We start from the raw sequence: 24,073 nt of genomic DNA, 5'->3' as shown, positions 1-24,073 counted from the left end.
ATCCCCTTTTGTCATGAATGCGCAAAAGGCAAAATAAACTCAATCATAGCAGCAGAATAATGCAAGTAACAGCTGAGCTGTAAGTCTGCCCAGGAGCATAGGAAGATAGGGGCGGTGGGGGCGGGGCGCCCCGAGCAGCACGATCCCAGGGGCGCCATCACTGCTGCCCGCCCCACCCCCAAAACACGCACCCCACCCCTGCACACCCCACCTCAAAACGCATGCCTCGCCCCTGCGCATGGCGCGCCCCACCCCCCCAAAATGCGCGCCCGCCCCCAGAACGCATGCCACTTCCCTGGGGGCAGCGCGCCTGCTCTCCGCCCCCAGTGGCAGAGTATGAAGCTCCGCCGCTGAGTCTGCCTTACAACTATTCAAAGTCTCAAACTTCAATTTGCAATGGCAACCTCAAAACTGCATGCCCGCAATTAAAGAAAGGCATGTATGATTTTTTGCATATTTGTACAGAACATAAGTCTACCACCTAACTGAGACATCCCTGCCTCCGCTTTGATCTCCCTACAGAGGAAAGAACCACAATTGCACATTTTGCACATCATCAAAGTCTTTCCCTCTCAGCTGCTCTCTGCTGAACAGCTGGACAGAAGGAGACCCAAAGAGAAGGATGATATCTAGCTGCCAACAGGCTCTGGGTGATTATCTATTGTGTCCAACTCTATATAATTCAGCTCCTTTTAGTTTCATGCCATAACCAAGATAACTAACCTCCAGAGGCAGAAACTGCCCACCCACACAAAATACCTGGATGGTGAAAAGTTGGATTCAGTAAACAGCTATGGGTGAATTGGCAGTTCTAGTCTGCAGGAAAAATTGAGAGTCTGGAACTGGGTGGTGTCCTATACATGTGGTTCAAGCATAGAGGCCATGTTCCCAAGATAGATCCAGATGCATCAGATGGGACATTCACCATGGTCTGAGTAAGCAGTGCAGCCCACAGGCTAGGCAGGCAACAGGGATGTCAAAAGGAATTACAGTACACAGCAAAGCAACTCTCATTCACAGCCTGAGACTCACTGAGTACAGTATAGAAAGCTGGGGGTAGGGTGGGGTAAGGAATAGTTTTCTATGCTCATATGCTAATAACATGCTAATATTTAATAATTTGTTGGAAGCTGCCCAGATGGCGGAATATAAATTATAATTATTACTACTGCTATTGAGAAGCATGCAACTGTTTCCTACTTGTGATCTGAAATGGCATAGATAAAAAGTTTTACCACCTCATTTTCCATTTGCATGATTGATGCCTCAGTTTCCCCTCTTGTGGAATTCTCTGAAGGGCACACACTCCAAGCTGCCAGGTAGCCCAGAAGCCCCTCCTCCTGAAGGACTCCCTCCCCCCACCCCTGACCTCCTTTCCAAATCACAGCCGTGGATGACTTTTATATTACCTGTGGCTCCCTCCTTTAGTAATCACTCTGCACATCTGTCCACTAAGGCCTTAGTGGACAGTTGTGCAGGGTGATTACTAAAGGAGGGAGCCACAGGTAATAGAAAAGTCAGCCACAGCTGTGATTCCCTAGACCTTAATTCTCTAGACCTAAAGAACAAGGAATTCTGTGGACTTGGGGGAGGTGGCAGTCTGGGCCAAGCCAGGCATTGTTGTTGTTGTTTAGTCATGTCCGACTCTTCGTGACCCCATGGACCATAGCACGCCAGGCACTCCTGTCTTGCACTGCCTCACGCAGTTTGGTCAAACTCATGTTTGTAGCTTCGAGAACACTGTCCAACCATCTCGTCCTCTGTCGTCCCCTTCTCCTAGTGCCCTCAATCTTTCCCAAAATCAGGGTCTTTTCCAAGGATTCTTCTCTTCTCATGAGGTGGCCAAAGTATTGGAGCCTCAGCTTCAGGATCTGTCCTTCCAGTGAGCACTCAGGGCTGATTTCCTTCAGAATGGATAGGTTTGATCTTCTTGCAGTCCATGGGACTCTCAGCACCATAATTCAAAAGCATCAATTCTTCGGCGATCAGCCTTCTTTATGGTCCAGCTCTCATTTACATACATCACTACTGGGAAAACCATAGCTTTAACTATATGGACCTTTGTCAGCAAGGTGATGTCTCTGCTTTTTAAGATGCTGTCTAAACATGTGTTGCTCACTGGTTTGGAGGAGGGGGGGTTACTTCTAAAACTAAAAGTAAGCACACAAGGGTAGGTGGGTTTGAACCTTGCTCCCTTTCCCTACTTCTTTAGGACATTTCCCCACATGCCATGTGGTACATTTTGCGTTAAAAGTGAAACTCCCTCCCATGATTTATAACCAAATCAATGAGCATGTGTTTGCTAGGCATGCACACTCCTAGCCTGGGACAGGGAGCTGGCATTGCCACATCTTCCCAAAACATCATCCCAGCAGCAAACACCAATCTCTGCATGGGTTTGACAGTAGTTGCAGAAAGTCTGTGCAAGTAAATATGGAGGTCTACCCTTGTTTCCTTGTCACAGCCCTTCCCTAGATGTTTAAAGATAACAAGCTGTGGCTTCTTGTCTGAAAGCCAGAGTGAACTAGCCATGATAGAATGCCAGGAAACCGCTCCATAGCCCTTCTGCCCTCATACAAAAAGCCACGTTCAAAGGAAGAAGCCTCCCCACACCGAGCTTTTCCTGAAAAAGGGAAATAACTAGGTTCATAAGAATGTATGAAGAGCCTGCTGCATGAGACCAATAACCCATCTGGTTCTTTCAATGCTTTGTACGGGTTTGTTTGTTTTTTAACATTTTATTTCTTACATTTCTCTCCCACCTTTCTGTGGCCTTAGAATCCAAGGGAGCATTCCTGTGGTTCCCAGGTGGTTTCCCATCCAGGAGTCAGACCAGGCCCAGGGTTGCTTAGCTATAGCAAAGTGGTGAGTTCTTGTGTCTTCAGACCTTATTCTGGGATTAACTCACATTCCAAACCAGTTCTTTCATCCTGCTTCCGGTGAGAGGTGTTATTTATGTACATTTTGCTTCCCTTCCCAAGCTCCATTCAGTGCTCCCTATATCTCTCCAGAATCCATCAGCCCTCCCTCCATCGCCTTATTTTGTACCAGCCTCCTCAGCTTTCCTTTATCGCCTGCTCCATCCTACCCAATTCTCTGCTTGCTTTCAGAGATTTATCCCAGTAAAACCACTTCCGCATCACGGAGGTGGTGTTGTGGGCATGGCCGGACCGTATTCTCGCGATGGGGGCTGAGAGCTCAGCCCCCTTCGTGGGTTGGGTGTTCCCGCCTCCGTCATACCCGGCCGACCAATAGGGTCGGCCGGGAGGCGGGGCTTGCCCTCTTTTAAATCAGGCCGGAGGCGGGAAAACAACCTCTTTTCGCCCCCGCACACAGCGCCTACCTCATAGCAATTCGTCACAACTTGGTTTGGCGGTTAGGCATTGGAAATTTGCATAAATAAAGAAGGGGGGCAGATTGCATCATCCTCTGCCCGAAATTGGAGATTTACTCCCGTTAAAGGGGTTCCGGGGGCGGTAGCTTTGTCCTGAGCCTACGGAGGTCAGGGCCTTATTGCACCCCCCAACGGTGGCAACAGGAGGTGTCCCGGTAGATGTACATCACTGGGCTCCTTTCTGGTGGTTAATTTCTCCCAGACTGTAACACACGGGTTACAGTCGGATATAGCCGGTTAGGGTCCAATGCCTAAGCCAATACCGCTCAACATCCGAAACCAATGAAGTTGTGGCCTTTTCGCCCACTTAAATTTAATTCACTGTGTCTTGCGTCTTATTTCCTGGGGAGGGAGGGACATTGCCACACAACTGATGGCTCAACACAAATACTGCCCGCATACATTATTCTGTCAATTTTTGTCAAATAACAAACTAACCTGCCCGGTCAATTCCTTCCAACTTTGGCTTACTGCTGATTCTCCCTCTTAGATAACCCAGTTTTTACTGTGGCATACCATGTCCCTTGGACCCAGGTGGCGCTGTGGTTAAACCACTGAGCCTAGGGCTTGCCGATCAGAAGGTCGGCGGTTCGAATCCCTGTGACGGGGTGAGCTCCCGTTGCTTGGTCCCAGCTCCTGCCAACCTAGCAGTTCGAAAGCACATCAAAATGCAAGTAAATAGGAACCGCTACAGCGGGAAGGTAAACGGCGTTTCCATGTGCTGCTCTGGTTTGCCAGAAGCGGCTTTGTCATGCTGGCCACATGACCTGGAAGCTATACGCCGGCTCCCTCGGCCAATAATGCGAGATGAGCGCGCAACCCCAGAGTCGGTCACGACTGGACCTAATGGTCAGGGGTCCCTTTACCCTTTACCTTTACCATGTCCCTTAAAAGGGCCGTATAGATAAAGCTATGGTTTTCCCAGTAGTGATGTATGGAAGTGAGAGCTGGACCATAAAGAAGGCTGACCGCCGAAGAATTGATGCTTTTGAATTATGGTGCTGGAGGAGACTCTTGAGAGTCCCATGGACTGCAAGAAGATCAAACCTATCCATTCTGAAGGAAATCAGCCCTGAGTGCTCACTGAAAGGACAGATCCTGAAGCTGAAGCTCCAATACTTTGGCCACCTCATGAGAAGACTCCCTGGAAAAGACCCTGATGTGGGGTAAGAGGAGGAGAAGGGGACGACAGAGGATGAGATGGTTGGACAGTGTTCTCGAAGCTACCAACATGAGTCTGACCAAACTGCGTGAGGCAGTACAAGACAGGAGTGCCTGGCGTGCTCTGGTCCATGGGGTCATGAAGAGTCGGACACGACTAAACGACTAAACAACAACAACAACCATGACCCTTGTTTAAATTGTAACCTACCTTGGACCTTAGGGTGAAGGGCGAGAATATAATATAATAAAACAAAACAAAATATGACCTTGTGGCATGTAGGTGACCTCTGCCACCTACATGCCACAAGGTCACTTTGCCCTACACAGAGGGAGAAGAGGCACATTCTGAAACTCTCCTTTCTTTCACAACATTTCTATACTGCTTGATAAAACCTCAAAGCAGTTTAGAAACATAACAATAAAATGATCAGTAAAAACAACAACACCAGGTAAAAGCAAATATTTAAAACATTCAAAAATAATAAAGATCAACAATAAACTAAACCAGATTTAAACATATGGCGGCTTCTACATGTCTGGAAAGACTGCCACTCGCCTGAACAAAAACATTCTTAGCAGGAACCCAAAAGGTGCACTGATGGCGCCTGCCTGATGCCAGTGTAACTCATTTATAGGTAACTTTTAATGGCTCCTGCCTCGCTGCCTCCAGGAGCCCGTTTCCCCCGCAACTGTAGCACCCACCCAGAAATGAAGGAAGTGCCACTTAAAAGAGGGCCCTATTTATCATAGGGCCTTCGAATGAGCATTGCTAGAAAAGCAGGATGATTGCTCTTCCCCTCATGGTGATCCCACAAGCATGTCTGGATTAGCAGAGATCAGCAGGGGGATTGCCAATGACCACATAAGACCCCACCATGAAATTAATCTCTCTCTCTCTAAGCACCACAAGCTCAGGGTTTCCCAGATGCTGACTGGAACTTGGTTCAGAATGCATCACATATTTTATCTGCTGCTTCCACCCCCCCTCTCGTTTGGCTGCTTTATTACTATTGTTTATTTCCGATGTGAACTGCCTCAAATGCTTCCTCAGAAGTGGGAAGGCGACATAACAAATCCTCTAATATATTTTTCCTCGGGAAAACATGCTTATTGCTAATAAATTAAAAGCCTTTGGAACTCGCTGCCACAAGATGTGGCGATAGTCACTAAACTTAGTACCACAGTAGGGTCACCCATGGGAATGTCACAGAAACAGAAACACACAGAACAATTCTTGCTCCATCTCTGATGTTGGAACATGTCCCTCTTGAATGTCTCCCAGAGGCACCTGTTTGGCTGCTGCAGGTGGAAACCAAGCACAGGCACTAGATTGAGTGTGAGTACAAAGAGGGATTAAAAGTATGTTGTGGGGTAACTGCAGCACTGTAAGTGATCCTGAGTAAACAGAAAGGGGCCATGAGCCTGCCAGTTTGGTGGTGAGTTTTTTTCACAGGCATTGTTTTGCTTTCTGCCACTGGCTGTGCAACATGGCGGGTTTTGCAATCAGCTAGATTTTAGTCCAAAAAGCTCCCACAACGTACCTCGTGTGTTGGTGGCCATGTCTGCCACTTTCTGGAAGGCATCTAGGAAGGCCACTGCAGCCAGGACAGTAGTCCTAAAACATAAGGACAGAGAGGGAGAGAGAGATATCAGAGAGTTGGCGGTCTTCACGCAGGAACAGCACACACAAGCCATTTTGCCATCTCAAAGGGCTGGTGGGTGCAACAAGTGAGTCAGTCTCATCCCTTCACGGCCAGACCTGCATTATTAGCACTTAGGCGTAAACCTGCAATGCTGCCAAGACTCAGGTAATCAGAGGCCAAAAGTACAACTGGGCTAATAATTCAGAGAAAACTTATTTGCTTCTAAAATCTTGAGGACATCCAGTGCCTCTTGCACAACTCTCCTCAGTTACCCTATTAACAAGTGATTTAAAGCCCGCGCTGTCAGCCTGTGGTCTGGAGAACTCGAGATTCCTCTGAAGCTTATCAGGGTTCCTGAGCAGCAGAAAGACTATGGGCTGACCACAGCTGACCTTCTATCGACATTGCGCCCCCCCTTACATGTACCCACTTTGCAAAGGAGCACACTGTGTGTTTCAGTGCATACTCTGGGCTCTGTGGACACAGGCTGGCTGCAAGGCCAAGAAAGCCAAGCTAGCAACCTGGGGATTCCATGTGCCAAATGGCTCAGAGGCATGGGGAGAGTCCCAATTGACACATCCACGTGCACTGATGTTAAAAAGCCTGCATGTGACGGATCCTTACCCTAACCTCTAGGTCAAGCCAAGCACCACACACCTGTCTTAGGTAGATTTTAAAGAACCAATCACAGTAATCACTCTCAGGTGCCTTGTCCCCAGGAAATTGGGAGGGTAGATGGAAAACCTACAATTTTCTTTTTGTGGGGGGTGGGCAGCATTTCTCTCAAGAATGAACTTAACCAGCTCAAATAGACTCTACGCCAGCAACAATGTTTCCTCAGCTTTCCAGTTTTCTTGGAACTATATTGCCTGCCCTGTTTTTGTTTCAGCTTCCTTCCTTCCCTCCCTATTCTTGTCTTTCCCCCTTAGGCCTTCCTTTCCCTGAGTTTCTCTCTCTGACGTCCTGCTGCCTTTGGCCACCTCAGGGCTGGCTCCTTGCCCCGCAGTCTGCCAACTTCTTCTTTACACATCATCTGCCCTCGGTGTTTAGCAGCAGCACTTGGAAACCGGGCGGGCTGTTCATGGCTGGCCCAAGCTTGTGCAAGGACTTTGCACTCCCTGCTCCCCCCAGTATGAGCAACATAGGAAGCTGCCTCAATACCGAATCAGACTGCTAGGTCTATCTAGTGCAGCATTATGAACACTGTCTGGCAGCCAAGGCTTTCCAGGGTTTCAGACACAGACCATTCCCAGCCCTACCTAGAGCTGCCAGTAAAAATTGAGCCTCAAACGGTTTGCATGGCAAGTGACAGGGCCTTTTCAGTGGTGGTTCCCTGGCTGTGGAGTAGCTGACAAAATACTGTTTCAAGTAACTCTAAGATCATTGGATGGAAGAATGTTATTAGCTGCTTCTAGATTTTTTTTTAAAATTTAACTGCAACTGATTTTAAATGTTTTAATTATTAGCTGCTTCTAGAATGTTTTTTTTTTAATTTAACTGCAACTGATTTTAAATGTTTTTAATTGAAGCTGTTTTTACAATGTTTTAAACTGATTTAAAATGTTTCCCTTTTTTTGTTTCTTTATTTTAAATGATACATGTGTTTGCTGCCCTGGGTTTCTTGGAGAGGAAGGGAGGGATATAAATCCAATCAATCAATCAATCAATCAATTAAAACAGAGGAAGGAGGCTCTTCCCAAAGGGAGGCCTTAAGTGCCAAGTTTGTCCAGCCTCCCCTTCTACTTATGGGTTGGTCAACACTCCTTGTTAGGCAGAACCCAGAGCTTTAATCTCTCCCTCCCCAAACTAGCTCTAAGCTGATGTGGAGTTACTCTGTGTGCGGAGAAAGCGGAGGAAATGGAGAGCACTCTCTCCAGATAGGCAAGGAGCACAAAAGGCGCTTTGGGAAAGTGGAAGGGGAACACAGTGCGCAAGCAGCTGAGGAGATGCTGAGCGGAACACAAGAGGCTCTTTCAGCTCCACGGAGGGCTGAGAAACACCAGCGAAGCCAGGGGGGCTATTAATAGGGCAGCCGCACAAGGCATATCCGGCGACGGCAAAGCCAGGGTGGACAGGCTGAAAGGGCCTCTTCATAGAAGCCTTTGATATGCCAGAGGAGGTAGCTGGCAAGCAGAAAGGGGGAGGATTCCAAAAACTATTAGGGAAAAGCAAAGCAAGGGGTTGACCCTGGGAACAAGGCTGGGGGGGGGAGCAGGGATCCTCTTGGGAACTCTGGGGAGGAAACCTTCTTACTCAGCTTTGATTGGAAGCTGCTCACGGGCAAGGCAGCCAAGGCAACTGTCAACCTCTTGGGATCTCAACTGCATCGGGATCCTGGGGCCATGATATGTGGGGAGGGGGCTCTGCAGCTTCCCTCTGGATGCTGCAACTGCCTTGCCACTCTCAAAACCAGCCCCTTTGCTTCTGTGTTGCTGCATGGAAAGGCGCAACATGGCTCAAAGAGAGACTTCAGAGCTGGTCATATCACAATTTTGGCACATTTACCTGGAATTTAGGAGAGCCAGGACTTGCCTTCCTAGCTGCTGGAAGGAGCTGGTAATGAATCAAAGCCACACTAGGCACTATGATGCTCATATGTGGACTTCTTTTATTTCACTGCAACAGGGAGGCAGGGCTCCAACTTCAGCTGGAGTAGTGGGACAAAAAGAGGGGGGCTTAGCCCATACCCTGATCATGTGACTCTGTAAGTCACAAGTAACTTAAGTGGTGCCCTGTAGATATTGTTGGGACTACAATTTATCATCCCTGGCCACTACCCATGCTGGCTGGGACTAATGGTTTGGGGGAAGGCAGGGATTTTTATTGGGGAAAGGGCAATGGAGAAAGTCTATTAACACCCCTTGATTGCTTGCCCCCTGCCCCCAGCACAAAAGGAAGCCTTGTCCATATTGTGTCATCAATACAAAGCATTTACAGATTGAATTAATAAGCGTTCATTAATTAACAACATCTGTGCTGTAAAATTGTGCATAATAACTCATTGGGGTTATATATGTTCCTATACTTTCCAATTCCAAAAAATCTTACTCAACTCTCAACTGAGTAACTTTCCAATTTACTCTGCTTCTTGTCTGAGTAAAATTAGTAAGCTTCATCATACTAAAATCCCAGATTTTTTTCACAGCCACTGAAAGCTTGTTGTAACCTCCAATTTCCTGTTATATGTGAAATACATATTCTGGCAGCCATTAAAAGATAAATAACCATTTCCTGATCTTCCTTAGAGAGTATTATTCCTGTGTGATTAAAAAGAACGACTAACGGATGTAGTGGGAGTTTATGGCCTGTCATGTATTCTGTATCATCATTCCTAAAATTCCTTTATTTTAAGGCAAGATCCATCCACTGGTGTGGATGTCAAGCAGCAGAATATTAGTGACTATTAAAACGGGGGTGGAGGTGGGATTGCGTGGAAGATATTGTACCAAAAGTGCACACAGAAAAATTGAATATGCAGGACTTGTTTGCAGCTTAAGAGCTGCTGTCCGGAAGCACCCTCAGTCCCTGTGGAGAGAAACATCATCTGCACAATCACTTGTAAAACTTCTTAAGGTTTGTGCTCATATTCACTGGAGTTGCAGAGTTCCATCTGCATTTCCAGCTGTCTAAAGAAATATTTATCCGTAGATCTCGCTCCCATTTACCTTGCTAGGGATAAGGGCAAATATCTGATTCTGGCAATGCTTTATATAATGTACTCTTTAGTTCCTGGAGAACTTGTGCCTTTCTCGAAATATACACATTCCTTTAGGGGCCTGTGTTTCCAGGTTAATAGCTGGACCAGGTGGCCAGTACCTGGAAGCACTGGAACCATCACAGAAGGTGAGCCTGAGAAAATATCCCCAAGGCTTCTGAGCAAGACAACATGTCTCCTTGGCACGGTACATTTTCTTACTTTCACTGGATTATCTTGCTCCCAAAAATGTCCTCATTTTTTACTTCAATATTATAGCATATCAGAGTAAGAGGTGGCAATCCTGGAGACAGTATTATTATTATTATTATTATTATTATTATTATTATTATTATTATTATTAACCAAAGAATCCTTCAGTTCCTTTCGCCACCTCAACCAAAGCAACCTACAGTGGTGCCTTGCAAGACGAATTTAATTCGTTCTGTGAGTCAATTCGTTTTACGAAAAATTCATCTAGCGAATCCCATAGGAATACATTGAATTTTTTAATTTTATTTTTGCCCATTGGAACACATTAATTGAATTTCAATGCATTCCTATGGGAAACCGCGATTCGCTAGACGAATTTTTCACAAAATGAATTCGTCTTGCGAGGCAACCTCCAATCGCAAAACGCATTCGTCTAGCGAGGTACCACTGTATACTCTCTCTGTTGCAAAGGGGTGACACAATGGCCCTCTAGCTCATTATTATCCAGGATAGATACCCAAGAAGTGCTCACAAGGGCTATGCATCAACATGGAAGGGAGGTCTCACAGGGTGCCTCAGGGCTCTGTCCTAGGCCCTCTGCTGTTTTACAAAAGACTTGGAGGAGAACATAGAGAATGCTTATCAAAACTGCAGATAATGCAAAACTGAGGGGCAGCTAACACTACAGAAGACAGAATCGAGGGTTAAAACTGCCTTGACAGGCTGGAAAGCTGGGCTGAAACCAACAACATGAAATTCAGTAGAAATGAATGTAAAATCCTCCATTTAAGTACATAAGGGCCAAAGGTACAAGGACAGGATGCAGAGACACCTAGCTTGGTATCCAGATGACATCTTTCCACTCATTACTGAAACCCACCAGCTCTTAGCTGATTGCATCAGCACTGCAATTAATTTCACACACCAACCCCTGAACTCCCTTTTCTCTGTAAAACACATACAAGACTGTTGTCATGGTGTAATTCACAAGGCCACTGACAGATGGCACTAGCCCTGCAAACTACAGCGTGATGACAATTAGGAGGAGAGGAAGGTGGAAACTGAAGGACAGGAGGTTTAAGCTGAAGCAAAGGAGGAGGGAAAGGGACTGAAGGAGGAGATGAGGCAGAGGAGAAACAGCTGAGGAACAGCCTCCTGAGAAAGGGAGAAATACTTTTGGGGGCTGGGGAGGACCAAAGGTGACAGCCCTGTCTGCCAATTTTATTTCAATTGCTTACAAAGAGCTCCGTTTGGCCATTCCTTCTGGGAACAGGCCAAACAGATGCGCCAAACTGCCCCTGACCTCTCCACCCATCAGCTGATGCAAAGGGAGATCAAGTTAGCTTGATCTGGGTTCATGAGAGAGATCCCTGCTCCATTTTGCTGGGCTTTGGAGTCTTGAAGTTTGGACTTCAAAGTACCTCACAGGCAGCAACGTGGTACTAAAAAGAAGGCGGAAACCTTCTTTTTAGCAGCATGCCTGATGTCAAAACAAAAAGAGCCACAAGGTCTGAAAAATCTTGAGAGAAAATAAAAAAAAAACCAGGATACAAAGAACGAACAACAAGATCACAGTGATGATCTATCAAAAGGGAGAGAAGGAAGAATGGCAGTCCCAGAGAAAAGAGCAGGCACACTTGTCTGAGAGAAAGCGGCTGACATGAGGGAGGCTGTGGCTTTGGCACATGCTTTTCAGGGACCCAGGTGGCGCTGTGGGTTAAACCACAGAGCCTAGGGCTTGCTGATCAGAAGGTTGGTAGTTCGAATCCCTGTGACGGGGTGAGCTCCCGTTGCTTGGTCCCAGCTCCTGCCAACCTAGCAGTTCGAAAGCACGTCAAAGTGCAAGTAGATAAATAGGAACCGCTACAGCGGGAAGGTAAACGGCGTTTCCATGTGCTGCTCTGGTTTGCCAGAAGCGGCTTTGTCATGCTGGCCACATGACCTGGAAGCTATACGCCGGCTCCCTCGGCCAATAATGCGAGATGAGCGCACAACCCCAGAGTCGGTCACGACTGGACCTAATGGTCAGGGGTCCCTTTACCTTTACCTTTCTGTGATGGCTGGAAGGGGATGAAGAGGAGGATCCGAACATGCACACCAGATCATGCTAAGAAATGGTACCTTCTTGTGGAGAGGGACGTCCAGGTAAGAAAAGGCAGGGGAAAGGAACTCAGGGGTCAACTATGCTGTTTCTGAGCAGCCATATGGGTGGGACCTCTCACTACTGGCAGCAAAGCTACTTGGGTTCTGCCCTCCTCATTGCTTCTAAGACTTCTTAAATTAAAGCAGTAAGTTATTTTATTTTTGAACCGGGGCATTCCCAGCTCATTATTTGATACAGTGTTTCTCCTAAAATAAGACACGTCTTATATTTATTTTTCCTCTAAAAAAATACATCGCGGCTTATTTTCAGGGGATGTCTTATTGTTAAGTATGGTACGGGGCTTTCTTGCGCCGCCCGCTGAGCCTGCTGCTGGGTCCCAGGGCTTCACGCGGCACGGCTGAGGATGCTGCCGGCTCCTGCAGCTTCGCGCGCCGCCCGCTGCTGGCTCCTGGGACTTCACGCAGCGCGGCTGAGGCTGCTGCCAGGTCCTGCGGCTTCGCGCGCCACCCGCTGAGGCCGCTGCCGGGTCCTGGGGCTTCGCGCGGCGCGGCTGCTGCTGGCTCCTGCGGCTTCACGCGGTGCGGTGCAGCACGGCTGGGGCTGCTGCCGGGTCCTGCGGCTTCGCGCGCCGCGTGAAGCCCAGGGGCCCGGCAACGGGCGGCGCGCGAAGCCGCAGGACCCGGCAGGAGCCAGCAGCAGCCTCAGCCATGCCGCGTGAAGCCCCAGGACCCGGTAGCGGGCTCAGCGGGCGGCGCGCGAAGCCGCAGGACCCGCTGCTGGGTCCCTGGGCTTCACGCAGTACGGCGCGGCTGGGGCTGCTGCCTGCTCCTGCCGGGTCCTGTGGCTTCGCGCGCCGCCCGCTGCCGGGCCCTGGGGCCCGTTCAGTTGGAGCTCCGCGTGTCGCTGTGCTGGGGCTCAGCGCGGCGCACGCTGCTGCATTTGCCGGCTCCCGCTGGGTCGTCCCGCTGGCTCCCCCAACACGTCTTATTTTTGGGGGATGTCTTACATTTTTTTGCCTTTAAAAGATCGTGCCATGGCTTATTTTAGAGGCACGTCTTATTTTAGGAGAAACACGGTAGTCACAGCCTCCAGGGGTGCCAGCAGAATTTCCTGGGCCCATTTCACTGTATGTGGATTGAGCCCTATGACACACTCAGAAAAACTGACACAGATTTGCATAGGTTTTGTTTCCCCACATAGAAATGAGGCAGAGTGATTTTTTAAAAATAGACTGCATTTCGTCTGAGAGAAGACCTCCACCCAGCTTTTGAATCCAATGATCTCCAAGGTAGCTTGCAGCAGATTACAATAATACACACAGAAACCCCCCCACCCATTAGTTCTCATTCCTCTGGCCAGTGTCGTTCAACTCCTAGAGCAGCTGCCAGCTGGAAAATATATACCACTTAGGGATATTTGCCCAGCTTGCACTGCTGTTTGGCCAAGAGCGCCTGATGAAACCGTAATCTGCCATGCAAAATCTGCCCCATCACCTGGCACCCTCCAGCTGTTTTGGACTACTACTCCCATCAGCTACAGCTAGCATGTAGGGTTGCCAGACTCAATAGAGGACAGGACTTTTGTGGCTTTAATTGCCCTGCTCTCTTTTGAGTCTGGAAACCTTAAAGAGAAACCAGCAGACCCTTTGCTTGGAAATTAAACAAAGGGTCTGCTGGTTTCTCTTTTAAGGTTTCCAGACTCAAAAGAGAGCAGGGCAATTAAAGGCACAAAAGTCCTGTCCTCTATTGAGTCTGGCAACCCTACTAGCATGACTAGGTGATTTTGGGTCTGATGGGAGTTGTAGTCCAAATCAGCTGGAGGGCAGCTGGTTGGTGAAGCTTGGTCTACGCTCTCTACGTACAGCGCTACTGCCTGTGGGGTTTCAAAAGAACCTGAACCAGCTGGGGGACACATCATTCATTTTCCAAAGAAAGGAGGGTGTGGGGAGAGGAAGCTGAGAGCATAGAAGAAATCAAGAGTCTCTTTTCATGACACACATGGCGAGAAGACCAGGCTGGGGGACAAATGGCAGCTGTGTTGTTGCTGTGCCAGCACTGTCGAGAAACTCACCGCAGTTGGGAGTGGAGTTTAGTTGCCTTGGAGTTGAAATCTTCCCAGATGGGGTAGGAACTCTGGAACAGAGAAGGGAGGGGGGAAAGAGTTGAGCAAACAGGTGACTGCTCTGTGTTCACTGCCTGAGCTATCCCAGCCCCACAAACAGGACACAACAAACAGCCAATCTTGAATCCAGAGGGCTCCTGTGAAAAGACCAACCGTCATCTCCTTGTACATTTTCAGCATCATTCGCAAATGTGAGCAGGCATCTCTGGCTGAGGACTGTTGCCTCTTTTTGAGAAGAAAACTGTTAAAGAAGGCCATGTTTAAATGACTGATTGTTGAAGCTGAACTTGAAAGAGGCCTCAGCTGCTTAGCAAACCCTGGTGGGAACCGGGTTTACCTTAACCATAGTTACCATCTGGTGCTGATGTTTACCTTGTTAAGGGGTGTTGTGCTTGGGAGGGGAAGTGGGCAACCCCCCTGCCTCAGCCCAGCCCTAAAATCTTGTCAAGGGTGAAAATATCACCTCCACTGCATCTGCTGTCCCAGCAGTCTCCTGTCCCCTGTGCTGGAGAGGCAGAGATGCCGCCAAGCGGCTGCCAGGTCCAATGACCAACAGCAGAGGCCCAGCTGTTTCTGCCGGGTCATGAATGAGGGAAAATATTTCACTGTTGCATGGAAGAAATGCAGCTGTCCACATTCTCCTGCCCCAGTTTGGAAACGGACAGGCCTACGAGAGGCCTAAAGGCAACTCAGCAACAAACTTAGCTCTTAACATGAACTGCCTATAATTTCTTCTTCTGCAAATCCTATCACGGGAGACAGGGAAAGATGCCAAAACGGGTCCCCCCCCCGCCCCGCCTTGCAATTAGTGGGAACTTTGTGCTCATGCAGTGCTGCACTGCCACATCAAAACCCAGGCTTAACATATAATTTCCTTTAAAGATTCTAGGCCAAACATGTGTCCTCAGATGTAGAAGCAGGATCAGCAGAAGTGCCAATCAGAAACAGGATGGAGAGCAGTGCATTTCATGTCCATAGCTTTGCATGCTGCTTGTGGAGGGTGCTGTGCTTTCCCAGGTCTTTGGGGAGCAACAGCTTGGATTGAATTGCTCAAATAAGGCTGGAGGTGCCATTTTCTGCCTTTATCTGGAGAACCAGCTGTTTCCACAGAGAGTTTATGCCCACTACAGTTACCACAATACCACATGGCCAACCAAAAAAATGCCCAGTCTGCCCACTGTGCCTTTATTAGCATTTTAGTCTAAAGAATCCAAAAGGTACATTATTACTGGTTAATGTCTGCTGAGACAGAAAAGCTGGCAACCCTAATAATTTACTCCAGGTTTATTGACCCTTATTGTTATGAATCAACATAAATTGATCTTCTGCATGGGCTCTCTGTGTGGTATGAATTGTGTCTGTGAAAAAGTGAGTGTGTTCTATACAGGAAGAAGGAATAAATGAAATAACCAAACCTATGTTAATTGATTGAAAAAGCAGATGAGAGGAAAAAATAATGACCCCCCTTTTTTCTGTGAAGGATGGGTTTTTTTATTGTTCATGCTGAAGTTTGTCTTTAAAATAGAAATAACAGTATCAGAACTCCCTCTCCACTCTTAGACAGATTTTGAAATCTTTATTGTTCCACAGGCTAGTAGCAGCAGTAGTATTAACACTATTATTAATCAGATTTGCTATTTGCTTGCTACCTGAAGGTCTCCAAGTAACTTACAACACTGTTAAAAGCACAAATAAATATACTATAGCATGGAACTAAAACAAAAAGCAACCCCTTAAGAGCTGCAGGAAGCTTTGGCAGCGCACTAACAGCAAAAGCATCATCTTCCATCTGTCAAAAGCCTGGGGAAAAACATAGGCTTTATGCCGGCATCAAGTCAGTGAAGTCATCAGGCAGGCCTCACTGGGGAGCACATTCCATAGATGGGAGCCACAACTGAAAAGCCCTCTTCCCTTGTCATCGCCCTCAGAGCCAGAATCTGCAGAAGGGCCTCAAACAAGGCTCTAAAGGCCCCGGTAGGTTCATATTGGAGGTCCTGAGCACTAAAGGTCAAAACCAGCACTTTGAATTGGGCTTGGCAGCATACAGACAACCAGTGTTGCTGGAACAGAACTGGTGTTATATGATCTGTTTGTCTTGAAGCTGTCAACAGCTGGGCAGCGACACTCTGCACTAACTGAGGCTTCCAAAGGTTTTAAAAGGCAGCCCCATGTAAATTGCTCTACAGTAATCCAACCTCGACGTCACCAGAGAAAAGATTGTTGTAGCCAAGTTATCCCAGTATAGGTAGGGTCATAATTGAAGTGACAGCAATGAGTCTTGGAGGAATGCCCAAACTATGAACCTGCTGTTTCGGGGGGGGGAGTGTAATCCCCACCTAGAACAGGCCAAACGCCACTCAGCATGTCAGAGGAACCACCTACCAACATTTCAGTCTTGTCTGGATTAAGCTTTAGTTTTATTGGCTCTCATCCAGTCCATTATTGCAACCAAGCACTGATTCAGAACACTGCCTGCCTCACCTGCATAAGATGAAAAGGAGGGCTAGAACTGCGTCATCAGCATACTGATAACAACACACTCCAGAAATCAGTATAAACCCACTCAGTTGTTTCATCTAGATCAGGCACATCCAACAGGTAGATCATGATCTACCAGTAGATCACTGGACGCCTGTGGTAGATCACTGGCAGATCACTGGCTCCCCCCAAAGAAGCTCAATAACTTTGGCTCCCATAAAAAAGCTCGATTTTTTTGCCCTGCACCCCCCAAAATGGCACTTTCCTTCTTCCTAAAAAAAGCTCAACAACTTTGATCTGAATGCCTAAAAATGGGGCTTCCTCCTCCCCAAAAAAGCTCAACAACTTTGACCTGAACCCCCAAAAAGGGGGTAGATCATTGCAAGTTTTTAACTCTTTAAGTAGATCACAGTCTCTTGAGAGTTGGCCACCCCTGATCTAGATCAAGGGTGCCCATACTTTTTTCAAAGAGGGCCAGATTTGATGAAGTGAACATGCATGAGGGCCAACCAAAGCTGTTGAGGTTTTTTTTAAGGATTTTACCCCAGGACACATACTGCCACGGGGGCTGGATTAAATTGACCAGCGGGCCGGATTAGGCCCCTGAAATGGACTTTGGACATGCCTGATCTAGATATTAAAGAGCATGGGAAACAGAACTGACTCTATGATTCCTAGATAAAACACAAGAGTTGTGCAATGCTCCCCAAGAACCACCTTCTGGAGCCATCCATCCAAGGAGGAGTAGAACCTCCACAATGCAGTGCCCCCAATACCCAACTCAAGACAGTCACCTCAGAAGGATACCATGGCTAATGATACTGAAAGTCACCAAGCAATCAAGGAGGATCAACCGAGTCACAATCCACCTGTCTCTTTCCCAACACAGGTCATTTATACAGGGTAACTAAGGCAGTTCCGGTACCAAAATCAGGCTTCAGTCCAAATTGAAATGGATCCAGAAAATCTGTCTCTTCCAAGAGTACCAGGATCTGTTTGGCAACCACCCTCTCAAGAACCTTGCCTAAAAGGGGGATATTTGATACTGATCAAAAATTATTCAGATCTTCCAGGTCTAGGGAAGGCTTATTCAGGAACGGTCTTATGATGACTACAACTGATAATAATGGTCTTATTTAATGCTTTATCTCTCCTCTCCTCGTACATACATAGAAATAAACCAAATAAAGAATGATACTGTAATACAGTACCCGTTGCCCAACTTAAGCCATATTAAAATGTGTTTCCTCTCTGAACTGCAAGGAATACCCACCTTTGAAGGGGTTGGCAAGAACCACCCCTGTTGGCACTAAACAGCAAGTAAACGCCTCTCTCAATTTGAGGCGCTGTTCTCTTTCTGGAGCACCCTTTAATACATGCAGAGCAGGCAAGTGCCACATTCTCTGTTTCTAGGAACTCCAGGAAAAGCTCCAGGTTTTTTCTCCCGGTCCTGCAGTTGTGGAAAACACAGCAGCCTCCTCCACCGCTTTCTCAAAACAGAGCTGGAGAGGGGAAGCCCACCCCTTTCACCTCCCACTGCAGTGCTCTTACCCAAGACAGGATCACAAACAGCAACAGCTCTAGCCAGGCAGCTGTTCAAGGAACTCAGGAATCCTGCCGGTTCTGATCTACTTTGAAGAAATTCAGCTCTCTCAGACACAGGGCACCCACAGTGGCACCAAAGTTTTTTTTGTGAGGGAGAAGGAGGTCAAAGCACGTGCCCTGGAGACACCTTTCATCACACATCTGTCAAAAGCCATTGCTGGGAACACACCAAATTTACATCAAGTATCTGCATCGCATCCAGCTGAGCCTATTCCCCTTCTGCTGCAAACTGCCTGAACCCTTTGCACTAAAACCCGACTTCCTTGCAAGTAATTTTGAAATCCTGAAAAGTATTGCGGGAACTGGACCACATGTCAAACTGGGCTTGGGGGGAGGGCAGGGGCGGGAAGAGAAAACAGCTTTGGAATGCCTTGTTGGCAAAACATGTACTTCTTGAGATGGAAGGAAGGTGGACATCTTGAAAGCAAGTTTTCCAGACAGAATGAAATGTTTGATCGGGGCAGCAAAACTACCACTGAAGGTGGCAGCACCAAGGGGTGGGGAGCTGCAAGCGATGCTAGAGCTCCTCCCCCAGATTGCTGAGCGGGGCAAATGAAGATGCTAAATACAGAGTCAGACTATTTGCCCGTCTAGCACAGTGCCAGCAGCTCTGACTGACAGGATCTCTCCAGCATCTCTCCTTAGACAAGAATCCTTTCTGGCCCTACTTGTAGGGCTAGCAGGGGGGTGGTGGTGTAAAGGAGGCCTCCTGCATGCCTGGCTAGAGAGAGCTTGCTTGAACTCCTCCCTGGGTGCTGTGCTCTCCTGATCATTGGCTACCAGATGGGGCTGCCTGCTACCACTGCCATGGCTCTGGTTTTGATTTAACTGTACTCTGCTCTCCCACATCCAGCTGCCAATAGAAGCCAAGCCACACATAAACAACAGGCAAGAGGCAAAAAAACAGCAAGAGCTGGAGTTCTCCTTCTACTCTATATTTCTATGCACAATCTTGCCCAGCAGCACCAGTCAGATTAAACGTGAAGGAAGAGACTATGGAGACTTACAGAACCAAGAGGAGAGGGGATGTCCCAAGGAGCTGGACATCTGGACTGCAATGACCAAAACTCCCATTGTTCTAGGCACATTTTCTGACAGGGAATTTCATTAGCGCAAGCAGTTTCTGAGCTCTGTGCACAGTACTGCACCTAAGATTTCAGATTAAAACAGCAGAGTGGAAGGAAAGGAGGACCTTTTTCTGCCTCCCCACTTCCAGCTACTCTCTGAAGACTGGAGAAGAGACCCTCTTAAGAATATTGGGGGGTGGGCAGGGGAAGGAGTACACCATGTGAAAAATGAACATAATATTTTAGCTGCAGTTCATTCATTTTCAGCTTTGAATTCTTGTTATAAAAAAAGTTGCGCCAACCACCTAGGTTTAAGGTGCCATTTAGCTCCTAGCTTTTATATATCAGTTTCTAATACTGGTCAGAAGGTGGCAATTCCTACGAATGTATTCCAGGTGGTGAGATGTGGTATTTGCTACTTTCTCAAGCCTCTCTTATTGAAATGATGAAAGTAACATTCCGCATATGACATCATGCAAAACCACCTCAGGATGACTTGGCTACAGTGCACCTCAGTACTGCCACAGATACACTTGAGGAGCAAAAGCCAATAATCAACAAGGAGAGAAAGCAATCAAGACTCTTTCCCAGGATGAACAACAACAACAATGTTCCCTGATCAGACTGTTCCATGCGCAGAAGGCATTTATAAGTGTAGAAAAAACATGCACCCATTTTCTGCTGGATTCTAGAATGTCATGAATAGAGAGGATGAGGCATCTAGACCACCAGGCTTGAAACTCAACTTGGCTTCAAAGAAATTGCAGCACAACCCTCCTTAGTCCAAAATGCTCAGGTAGACATGCTCTATCAAAAATCAAAACCACAACCTGGGGAACTCCCTCCCTGCCCCCTTTTAAAATTGTGCTCACATCCATTTTGTACTGTAAAATCATTTTATGACATACACTACAAACTAGTCAGAAAGTCTGCTTTGGAGACTTCCCTGTGATCTTTGCCCATGCATGATGCAGAGGGGAATCTCACCCTGCTTCCCAAAATCATCAGTCCACCATGCCTTCACCAACCTGGTGCCCTCCAGCTGCCCTGTACTTCCACCTGCCTTTGCCAGCACACCTTTGGTACTCCAAAACATCTGAAGGGCACCTGGTTGGCAAAGGATAGGTTAGCTAGATAGCTAATAACCCCTGATTGCTGTGTTTATTGCGAGTCCCTCCAGTTATTCTCTCAAAATAGTTTATCTGAAAAGTGACAGTTCAGTTGTTCAGGAAATAGGATGATGGCAACTACTTACATGGCTTCTTTGCCTACTTGAGAATTTGTCTTTGTCCCTGCCAGCTGGCCCCAGCCACTTACCCACTCTACTTTGGCATGTGTTAAAGTCCTCATGGGTAAGATGCCCCACAAGGCCCATTAATAACACCTACCCAGGACCCACTGCTTTGAGCAGCACTGGGGGGGGGAGGCTGGGTCGAGTTACTATTTTAATTTTACCAATGCCCCCAGTATAGAATTACCCCGGGGCATTGTGGGAATCAGGCCCAGTTGCCCAACACTGCTTGCAGCAAGGACTGCAGCAACTAAGTAAGACCCCCCCCAGGGCTCCTGGAAGAGAGAACAAGGCCCACCAATCAGATGGAGCTGGTGCTGTCCATGCAAGCTGTTGGGTAGATCCCCATGCTCTATATGCCACCTAATCTTCTGCAGTTCTAAATAAATTATCATTGTTGTATTATAGTGCCAAGGCACTCTAGTGAAGTACCATTTTTATGAAAATGCACAGCCAGAAAAGCATTAGTACTAAATAAAATACAAAAAGGTGGGAAAAATTATGCCCATCACAAAAGTTATAGTGAACATGTGCTGAGGTTCAAGTGGCTTCTCAGGTGAATTAAACTTCCCCAGCCACAACAGCCCACTGGGGTGCATGGAACATAGTTGAATGACCAAATAGAAGAAATGCAGCAGTTATCAGGAGTCAATCCACGGCAATTCTGCTTGCAGCTTACAGCTGAAGTATAGTGACTATGAACACTAGAAGCCCCCAGACTCCATCAGAAAACAGCCCAAGGCAATGCACAACATTTCACCGAAAACCATCAAGGTATTGCCGAAAAATGTGCCATGAAAACCATAAGCCATAATTGTCCTTTGACAATTTTGGAATGCAACTGCTGACTAGAATCTGGCATCCTATGGCAACAGCAGAGCCAATGCAGACCCAAGCAGGTCAGCCAATGAATGTGGAAGAGGAGAGGAGAGGAGCAGGGCAGGTCTCAAGTGTATGTTAACTCTCAGGGTTGGATTGATAGCAAGGCATGTTGCCTAGCAGCCAGAGGAGAAGGAAGACACTCAGTGCAGCCATGTGGGTTTTCTTAAAATTTTTTAAAGTGGAACAATTTCAGATGCAAATTAAGGTAATTTGCATTGAAAAAAATTCAGTTTGCATCGGAAAATTATCTTCTACCCAGGAGTGATCTCATTTCGGATGTTTACTGTATTACTCAGCAGATATTCTCCCAGCTGCTTGCAGTGCGGTTTGCAGGGCATCATCTCTCCCTCCCTGGCAAAACTGACTCGCAGTGGAAACCCCTGGAGTGCCTGTGGTTATACAAAGCCCTAGTCACCGGGCTGGCGTCCAGAGGAACCTGGGCCTTCAGAGGCACAGTTGTCCTAGCCACAGAGGCCTCTGTCTCTCTGCCAGGGAAAAGCTCAAGCAGTCAACTGCAGCGCCTTTCATTTCTCACCCAGCTCATCTTCCTCCGCCTGCCCTGTGCCAGACGGACGGGTTGCCATGTCTGCAGCTAAGCCTCTTGGGGAAGTCTTTTTTAAAAAAAAAAATTGTCTGTTGCCTACCCAAGGGAGAGAAAATGAAGATGTCGGCTCAGTGTGCAGCAGCTGTGAAAGAGGCAAATTCCATGCTAGGGATCATTAGGAATTTAAAATAAAACTACCGATGCCATAATGCTGTTATACAAATCTATGCTGCAACTGCTCTTGGAATATTGCGTACAGTCCAGGTCACCTCACCCCAAGATTGATATTGTAGACCTGGAAAAGGTTTAGAAAAAGGCAGCCAAAAGGATCGAGGTGAAGAAAGGCTGCAGCATTTGAGGCTTTTTAGTTTAGAGAAAAAGGATGTCCGAAGCAACAAGACAGAAGTTTATAATAGCTATGCTCTACCTTCACTGTCAGAGGCAGTATGCGTCTGAATACCAGTTGCTGGAGGGGAGAGTACTGATGAGCTCAGGTCCAGCTTGAAGGCTCCCCATAAGGTCTTTTGACTGGCCACTACTGGATGCTGAACTAGATGTGCCATTGGCAAGTAGCACAGTTAGAACATGTGCCAAGTGGCACAGTCACAGCATGCCAAAATGATGGCAATAGCATGAAGCGTGCAATCCACGGCGTGCAACAGGAAACTTCTCTCTTTTGCAGTATTTCTTGTTGCACTTCCTCATTCAACACTGCTATTCCTGTCAGGCCCAATGCCTAAAGGCCCGGCAAGCCCAAAGGCCGACACCTAACCCTTGAAAGACAAGACATTCTCAGGAAGGCTCAGTGTCATGCCACCAGGCTGTTCCTGGATTGAAATGGACCTGAACCATCTTGTTTGGCCACGTGGAACCTCCAGCAGCAGGAGCAGCGTGCACCCCTCAACTCCAGTGGCTATGGGGCCTCCAACTCCACTTGTGGGCTTCTGAGGCATCTCTGAGTGACCACTGCAGGGAGCAGAGAGGCCTGTGGGTGGTGTGACAAGGTAAGGTGCTTAACAACAGCAGGGCCCTTGTTCTGCTCAACTCAAATGCCCCTTTCCTCCATGCTGCAGGGTCAAGCTCTGAAAATGCTAGGTCTCTGCAAGTCTGCAGCAGAAGGGCTGCTTCCCTTCCCAGCTCCAGAAGAGTATTTTTAAAAAAGCAACAGAGGAATGTTTCAAATGTATATATAGTGGTACCTCTGGTTAAGAACATAATTCGTTCCAGAGGTCCGTTCTTTACCTGAAACTGTTCTTAACCTGAGGTACCACTTTAGCTAATGGGGCCTCCCGCTGCTGCCACCGTGCGATTTCTGTTCTCATCCTGAAGTAAAGTTCTTAACAAGAGGTACTACTTCTAGGTTAGCTGAGTCTGTAAGCCAAAGCGTTTGTAACCCGAGGTACCACTGTATATAAAAGCAGATAGTCCAACGCAGGCATTGAAGCAAGGCAAGTCCAATGGCAACCCAGCCACATGGGCAGGGTATAAATCAGGCATCCCCAAACTGCGGCCCTCCAGATGTTTTGGCCTACAACAGGACCAGTGGTCAGGGAAGATGGGAATTGTAGTCCAAAACATTTGGAGGGCCGAAGTTTGGGGGTGCCTGATATAAATAATAAAATTATTATGAATATTATGTGTGACAATTCCTCCCCCATTTCCCGTCCCCTTCTTCTGTTGCTTCCTGTGTGCCATATTCTACACTGTAAGCTCCAGAGCTCAGGCATCCTCTCATTCTTCATAAAGCACCATTTTCATGGATGGCCCTAGACCAGTAATAAAGCGGTAGTCGTCATTCAAGCTGAGAAGTCAGGAGGGAAGTAGGATTTCCGTTTGTCATTGAGGGGCCCACCAAGAGTTATTTTCTGCATTA

At 47.4% G+C, this 24,073-nt stretch overlaps 1 protein-coding gene across 5 annotated transcripts in view; it reads right to left on the bottom strand.

The window, feature by feature from the left end:
• The window catches only part of MTSS2 (MTSS I-BAR domain containing 2), a 62,279-nt gene that overhangs the window by 28,357 nt on the left and 9,849 nt on the right, over positions 1–24,073 (bottom strand). For all 5 annotated transcript variants that reach the window (XM_035120227.2, XM_035120229.2, XM_035120230.2 and 2 more), the window contains exons 2-3: positions 14,283–14,344; positions 6,100–6,173 (exon numbers count right to left, since the gene is read on the bottom strand). In XM_035120227.2, the coding sequence (XP_034976118.2) occupies positions 6,100–6,173; positions 14,283–14,344 (136 nt within the window). The remainder of the gene's footprint in view (positions 1–6,099; positions 6,174–14,282; positions 14,345–24,073) is intronic.

This window comes from Zootoca vivipara, chromosome 6 (assembly GCF_963506605.1).
Source record: "Zootoca vivipara chromosome 6, rZooViv1.1, whole genome shotgun sequence".
NCBI lineage: Eukaryota > Metazoa > Chordata > Lepidosauria > Squamata > Lacertidae > Zootoca > Zootoca vivipara.
Note: the sequence above shows the minus strand (reverse complement) of the source record. Positions and strands in the feature narration are given on the sequence as shown.